The sequence below is a fragment of the Colossoma macropomum genome, unplaced genomic scaffold (genome assembly GCF_904425465.1).
Source record: "Colossoma macropomum unplaced genomic scaffold, Colossoma_macropomum, whole genome shotgun sequence".
Classification (NCBI taxonomy): domain Eukaryota; kingdom Metazoa; phylum Chordata; class Actinopteri; order Characiformes; family Serrasalmidae; genus Colossoma; species Colossoma macropomum.
Genome location: NW_023494791.1, coordinates 21015199 through 21023298, shown reverse-complemented (window position 1 = coordinate 21023298; position 8100 = coordinate 21015199). Strand labels below are relative to the sequence as shown.

Here is an 8100-nt window from a genome sequence, read left to right as displayed (position 1 = left end):
ACCCCGATAGTTGGCACACACCCTCCGGTCCCCTTTCTTGAAAATAGGGACAACCACCCCGGTCTGCCAGTCCAAGGGTACTGTTCCCGAGGTCCATGCACTATTGCAGAGGCGTGTCAGCCACGACAGCCCCACAATATCCAGAGCCTTAAGCATCTCTGGACGAATCTCATCCACCCCCGGTGCCTTGCCACTGAAGAGCTTGCCAACTACCTCAGTGACCTCCACCAGGGAAATGGAGCTTGACACGCCAGAGGCCTCTGGCCCTGACTCCCGTGAGGGAGGCATGTCACCCGGATTAAGGAGTTCCTCAAAGTGCTCTTTCCACCGACTGACAATATCCTCATTTGAAGTCAGAGTTTCTCCACCCCTGCTGAATACAGCCTGGGTGCAGCCACCCCAACCACTCCTGAGTCGCCGGACAGTTGTCCAGAACCTCCTCGAGGCCGACCGAAAGTCTTTTTCCATGGCCTCACCAAACTCCTCCCACGCCCTGGATTTTGCTTCTGCCACCGTTGCAGCTGCCACCTTTTTTGCCTGTCGGTACCTATCTGCTGAATCGGGAGTCCTTCGGGCCATCCAGTCCCTAAAGGCCTCTTTCTTCAGCTTGACGGCCTCCCTCACCACCGGTGTCCACCAGGGGGTTCTTGGGTTATCGCCATGACAGGCACCAACAAGCTTTTGGCCACAGCTACGCCTGGCAGCTTCCACAATGGAGGTTTTGAACAGGGTCCATTCAGACTCTATGTCCCCTACCTCCTCCGGGACATGAGAAAAGCTCTCCCGGAGGTGGGAGTTAAAATCATTCCGAACAGGGGCCTCCGACAGTCGTTCCCAGCACACCCTCACTATTCGCTTGGGCCTACCGGGTCTAACCCTCAGTCTTCCCTGCCATCTGATCCAACTCACCACCAGATGGTGATCAGTTGACAGCTCAGCACCTCTCTTCACCCGAGTGTCCAGAACATATGGTCCCAAGTCAGATGAAACGACAACAAAGTCAATCATTGACCTTTGACCCAAGGAGCTCTGGTACCATGTACACTTATGAACATCCTTGTGTTCGAACTTGGTGTTCGTTATGGACAACCATGCCTGGCACAGAAGTCCAATAACAATTCACCATTCGGGTTTAGATCGGGCAGGCCGTTCTTCCCAATCACGCCTCTCCAGGTCTCCCAGTCATTGCCAACATGAGCATTGAAGTCTCCCAGTAAGACTATGGAGTCTGTAGTCGGGACCCTTTCCAGAACCCTGCCCACTTGCTCCGAGAAGGCCGAATACTCCGACCTGTTGTTTGGTGCATAAGCACACACAACAGTCAGAGTTTTCCTCTCTGCAATTTTAATACGCATTGAGGCGACCCTCTTGTCCACCGGGACAAACTCCAACTGCACTGCCGCCAGGCGGGTGTGGGGATACTCACGAGTCCCCGGCTGGCGGCAGTGCAGTTGGAGTTTGCCTCTCACCTTGTGCAACCCCGGAGTAGGAGAGGGACCAACCCCTATCCAGGAGTTTGGTTCCAGAGCCAATACTGTGGGTGGAGGTGAGCCCAACTATATCTAGTTGGTACCTCTCAACCTCCCGCACAAGCTCCGGCTCCTTCCCCCCCAGTGAGGTTACATTCCACGTACCAAGAGCCAGTTTCTGCCGCAGGGGCCTAGGCCACCAAGGGCCCCCCTGCAATCTCCCACTGCCTGTATGGCACTGCACCACTCCCCCATGCTGGACCTTGCGGGTGGTGGGCCCACATGGTCCCCCCACGTTGCCTCTTCGGGCTGAGCCCGGCCGGGTTACGTGGGCTGTCCGGCCACCAGGCGCTCGCTGAGGGACGCTACCCCCAGGCCTGGCTCCAGGGGTAGGTCCCGGTGACCCTCTCCCGGGCAGGGTACACGATGTTCTGTGTCCGTTTATCATGGAGGTTTTTGGGTCGAGTTAGTCTGGGTCTTCACTCCAGACCTGTTCGCCCTGGGAGACCCTACCAGGAGCATGTTGCTCCCGACGACTTAGCTCTGAAGATCCCTAGACCACACAAGCCCTTCCGCCATGACAAGGCCCCGATCCAGGAAGGGATCACAACTTATATTTTCCAAAAAAGTAACTTTACTGGAGACTTAAGTCATTTTGGACCATTTCTCTTGGTCTGTTTGCCATGAATTTCTGACACAATGTAAATTTGCAATTTCAAACTTTGTAAAAAAAAAGATGTGCTATTTTATTTTATGTACAATATGTTAAATGTGCATTTTTGCTATTGTGTGCATTTCCTTGCTGTTGTGTATGCTGTTACAGTCATATGCAGTTTAAACATGCTTAATATGAACTTTTTAGTGCAATCTTTGGTGCAGTTCTATTTATTTGCTTAGTTCAACATATTGGGAAAAATAAAACACAAAATAAAATTTGCCAAAGCTTTTACACAGGTCATGTTTATTTATTATTTTTTTTAATTTTCCAATGTGTTAAATTCAGCAAATAAACAGTAACTGTGCATTAAAATGTATAGAAGTTTGTTCTCTGTAGTGGATGTGTTAACTTCCACTCAGTTCTTCACTTCAGTAATACAACTGCAACGATATATATGTGGTCCATGTGAATGTTTCAGTAAGATTTTTTTGCAGTGTGTCTATCATGGAAATTTATTTCATAATGACAAAAGTACAACACATCATGCAGCTGTACTATAGCTAGATATGAAGTAAAGGCAGTATATTATAGAAAATTGGTTACCAGCTGAAATAGATTAATATAGCTTTTAGGTTAATTTAAACAAAGCTGTTTTTGGTTTAATAATTTTTGGTTACTACATAATTCTGTAATTATTTTACACATAATTCTAAGTATTTTACACTTTCATACTAAAACGTGCCAAAAGGTCTTGCACAGGTCATATTTTAAGTTTTATTTTATTCTCAATATGTTAAGTTTAGTAAATAAACAGTAACTGCGCCTTAGAATGTGCAGAAGTGTGTTCTCTGTAGAGGACCTACTTATTTTCAGTTAGAAAATCAAAAAACTAATTGTCTAGGGATGCCAAAACTTTTGCATACAACGAGACAAAAATGTGTCTACACCAGCAGTGTTTCACTCTGTATATTATAGACAAGCTGTTTATCTCTCTCATTATACTTTTTCACCATATTTTGCTGCACATTCAGTGTTACTTCACTGTTTGTTTATGCAGCTGAGAACTGTCAGTTTGTATTGCTTAAATCATTCGAATGCTAGTGCAAGGTGTTTTAGTAAAGGGGGACATTTTGTATTTGTCGTTTCAGTTTTTACAAGATAAAAGAGAAAACAGAGACTGTGTGCCAGGCCCTCTCGTCCAGCATTAGTGTCTGACCTCTCAAATGCTGTTCTGCGTGAATGGGCAAAAACTCCCACAGACACTCTCCAGAATTTGTAGAAAGCTTCCCAGATGAGTGGAAGCTGTTATAGCTGCAAAAGGGGGACCAACTCCATATTAATGCCTATTGATTTAGAATGGGATGTCATAAAAGCTCCTGTAGGTATAATGCGTTGGCATCCCAATACTTTTGTCCATATGGTGTATGTCCACACAGTTGTTTCCATTACTTAAGCCTCTAGAGGGCAGTAAATGATTGTGTTGATTCTATTTGGGGACAGCACTACTTGTGACTTTATGGTCATATGATCATGCGCAACCTTAACCCTCCAGTCTAATGTGTCCTCCGTGCTTTGGAGATGTCCAGCTACTGTATTTCTAACATCTGTAGTGTTATCAACTCCAGTCTAATAAGCCCAGAATTTCTCCTGTGGTGCTGAACTCAACCTCACTGAGAGCTCTGAAAAAGCTAAATGTGTGAAATGTTGAATGTGGTAACACCACTAAGCAGATTCTCTCTTTCTGTCTGTAGGATGTGGTTCAGTCTTGTGAGAGTAAATGTATGCCAACATTCCTCTTCTACAATGGAAAGAAGGTCAGATGACTGAAAAAATGAACACCTCTGGTCAAACTGAACATTTTGCATTTTTTTTTTTGCAATGCAAAATGTTAACACACCCTCTATAGAGAAAACACTTAAATATGACACTGTTTCTAGAGATTGTACTGCAACATTTCTATTTATTTGTGGAGTTTAAGATAATGTAAAATAATGAATTATAAAATATAAAATATGGCATAACTTCTGCCCAGGCCACATTTCATGTTGTTTTTTTCACCCAGTATGTTAAATTCAGCAAATACACAGTAATTATTTATTAAAACGAGAATAAATGTGTTCTCTGTAGAGGATATGTAAACTTATATTCACTTGAAAAATAGACAAAACGTCATTTGACCAGGGGCGCCGCAACGTCAGCATACGACTGTGGGTTTAGAGCAAGATTTCAGAGAATCTCTTACATTCAAACTGAGGCTATAGTTCCATATTTTTAGTTGAATTAGTTTAAGCATCTACAACAGACTCTCAAAATACAGTATTACTCTTAAATTAACTAATAACCAGCACAGGTTTTGTTAGTCTGTGAAGTTTGACACTTCTGAATGACCAGAATGAATCTGTATCTGTATCTACCGTTTTTCTTTTCCTCTTTAAACTCTGTAGCTTCGCTGTCTATGCCCTGCAAACTAACATTCGTTTTAGGTTTAACAAACAAACAGTTCTATTCAGTACAAACAGCCTCTACTTGTTAATCTGTAAAAGTATTTTGGTCTCTCAGACATGACTGTTGATTTAGTAAACATAGGAGAGCACTTACACCCACGACCTAATAGTAGCCAGAGCTTGATGCAATAGAAAAATGCGAGTTTATTCCAAATGTTGCTCAAGTAATCACAGAAATAATAAGAAATTTGTGAAAGAAAAGAAAAATACACAAATGAGAAAAACAAAGAAAATGAAATTCACAATATCTCTTAACATTCATTTAAATCAAAAGTAAAACATAATATTAAAAAACAAGATTTTAATGTCTGAACAGTCATCTGGGATATGTGTGTTTTAGGAAACGTTATTTTTGAATTCCTCCCTCCAGACACTTAAGCAGGCCCTGGTGTGCTGGCAACTCCCAAGCAAAAGGAATCAATTCACTAACAATACATTAGTAAGCTATAATAATGATAATAAACAATGTAAGAACAGAAATGACAGGCACCCTGCAAACTCATTAATTAACAGAACCATTTCATGACATATGGTGAACGTCCCTTTAAAGATACAAACAGAAATCTTTGACTAAGAAAAGAGCAACTAATAATAAGTGAATTTAAAAAATAAACAGAAAACCAGATCAGACTGGGTTCCAGACTGCTTCTCTTTTTTAACAGTAGGCTTGAAGAGAGGATGAAGTGTAACAATATTAAACATGTTCTAAATGGACAGACGGTGCTCAGTAACAGCTCTGTGAGGAGCACTAACATCAACTCAGCACAATAACTTTACCTGATACTCAGTTACATGCAAAACAACTTTTGCACAGGCCATATTTTATATTTTTACCCCCAATGTGTTAAATTGAGCAATTCAATTCAGTAATCTGACTAAAGTTTAGCACACAACTTTAAGCACAGTAATTTTTAGCTCAAAAATATACAGCATCTATTAAAACAGAGCAGACTCTCTTAAAGACAAATAGGTTAGGATGAATAAACAAACCTGATCACTGAACTGGCAGAACAGATATAATATAGGGTGACACTAATGGTGAAGACCCCACACTGGAGGTTTTTTTTTGGTTTTTATACACTGAAGATCGCTCCTCTTACCGGCACTTTTGAGTTCATAAACCACCTTACACCACAGTTTGTTCTTCTGATCTCTCTTTTTAATGGCTGTGATGTGAAAGACCTCATATGGAGGAATTAGCACCTCCTGCTCATGTGGCACAGCTGAGTATTTTTTCAGTTTAGCTCCGTAACGAGTTTTAATTTTGAAACAGGACTCTTCACCAAAATGTGTCAAATTGTTTAGCAAAGAGCTGGAAGTGAAAGTACCAAATCGAATTTTTTGATTTACAGCAACTTTTCCAAATGTAACATTGGTTCTGCGATATGAGGTCACACGCCAAAACCTTTGACTTAGTTGTTTTTTGAGTTGCTGAATTGCATCAGTCAGAAAGAAATACAGTGTGTAAAATTTAAAGGTATCTGACTTGTACGATTCTTTTCCGTTACGACAAGCATCGTTTAACACCACATAGGAGCAATTTTGGTTCTGTGATTTGACCTGTGTATACATGTATATGGCAGCAGACTGGTTTTTCCCAAGACTACCTTTTGTACTCTTATTAAGTGCCTTTTCCCAGGCATCTGCAAAGCCAAAAGTTTTCTGTTTTTCATGTCCAATGTACTTTTTCATTACTAAGTCATACATGCTTTTCCTGCAGCCTTCAAAGGAGTCATCCACTGAGTTGTCAGCCATGTCCAGGGGCCAAACTTCACCATTGCTCTGCAGAAATAATAGCAAAGGTACATCAAAAAAAATCACACACAATAGCTGAAAATTGGATTATTATTTAATAGCAGCAATTATAAAATGTCAGCAAGGTTTGTGTACCTAAATTAGTTTTTGTGTTATTTTGCTGTTATTTCTTCTGAATCAACAATCTGATAATGTACCAGCTGGCAGTGGCCTCGTGAATACATAAATAAAAATCTCATTTAAACAATTCCAGTGTTCCTAGTGATGAAGGTATGTTTAAGTCTCAGGGTAAATATATGTCTCCTACCTTCCTTACCGACACAGAAACCATCATCAGGAACAGCACAGTGACCACAGACACGGTCATCTTCATACAGCTTAAGTGTTTTCTAAAGGACAAACCACTTAACAATGAACAAAGATACCATCACATTATATTCTACTAACATTAGGAATTTAAATGTCCTAATCTGATGACAGACAATAAATAATAAAACAGAGACCCTGAAAACGTAAAATGTAAATTCTATTCATGATGGTTATCAAACAAAATACTAATTAAAAAACATTCCATACTGAAAACAGATTTCCCGGTTGGTCCCGGGCTTGAAACTGTCATCCAATCAGAAGTCAGAATGATGTTGAGGGTAAACAGATGTACCTGCTCTTTAATGATTTATATATTTACGCGGTTGTGAGTGAAACAGAATGGACAGCAAAAAGTATGTTTCAAACCCACCCGAAGCTAAAATGGACTCCAAATGTGTCCAAATGTAAATGTTTGAAACATGGTTTAAAAAAACCCCAACATATTGATATGAATAATCTCTACATTAACAACGTCTTTCAAACTTGGATCACTTGTGAATGCTCTCATTATTCTTGTAAAAACAGTCTTTTAATTAATAATTGTCAGTGTCTCCTTATAGAGATCTGTTTCTGTGATATTACATGGGACGCCACTGATGCCACTTCTCTTACTTTACATGCCTTTGTGTTCTCGGGTTGCCAGCTATTTATCACTAGGATCAATTTGCATTCACGTGATTATTTGTTTTCGTTTTCATTTGTTTCTGCGGCCGCAGTACAGCTAGAAAAAACAGCAGCAGCTTTTTTCTGGTTGCCATAGCAACTTTGCATGCTTAAAATCCCTGCTTTGAATGCAGTTTCACTATAGCAGGTATTTTCAGACTATTATGTGCAGTTGTACTACCATGGCTTTTCTCAAACAAACGCCCCCCCATAAGCTCAGGAAATAAATAGAAATTATGAACTAAAAATTGAAGAAAAATGTCATATTTCCATGTATAGGATGTGTTAACTTATTTTCACAAAACATGTAAGTTGACCATTTATGTATATTTAACTATGTATACACAAACAAAATGGTAAAATGGTATTTTTCCAAGAGAAGATGAGATCACATTACAGTCACGATTACCATTCAGACACAATTACACCACACGCTGCAAAAAAACATGGCTTGTCGGTTCAACTGTCAATTCAACTTTTTCGCCTTAAAAAAATGCTTTTTATTTTAGTAAAATATTAGTTTAGATCAACAAAAGTAATACTATAAACCTCAAAACACACTTCAAATCAAGTTCTGCCTACTTTTTACCGTGCAATAACACTCAACGACACTTTACAGACCTGCTTTTGGTGGGATGGTGACCAAAAGTGAGCTCGAACTCACAGATGTTTGCTTGAATCT

General features: G+C 40.4%; 1 protein-coding gene across 1 annotated transcript; it reads right to left on the bottom strand.

Moving 5' to 3' along the window:
- Nucleotides 1-5537: 5537 nt before the first annotated feature.
- On the bottom strand, nt 5538-8100 carry LOC118809949 (NAD(P)(+)--arginine ADP-ribosyltransferase 2-like). The gene is made up of 3 exons (XM_036573465.1): nt 8040-8100; nt 6694-6775; nt 5538-6413 (listed from the first exon to the last, which is right to left on the bottom strand). The coding sequence occupies exons 2-3, from the start codon at nt 6757-6759 to the stop codon at nt 5664-5666; spliced, it is 816 nt and encodes a 271-aa protein (XP_036429358.1). The 5' UTR covers nt 6760-6775; nt 8040-8100; the 3' UTR covers nt 5538-5663.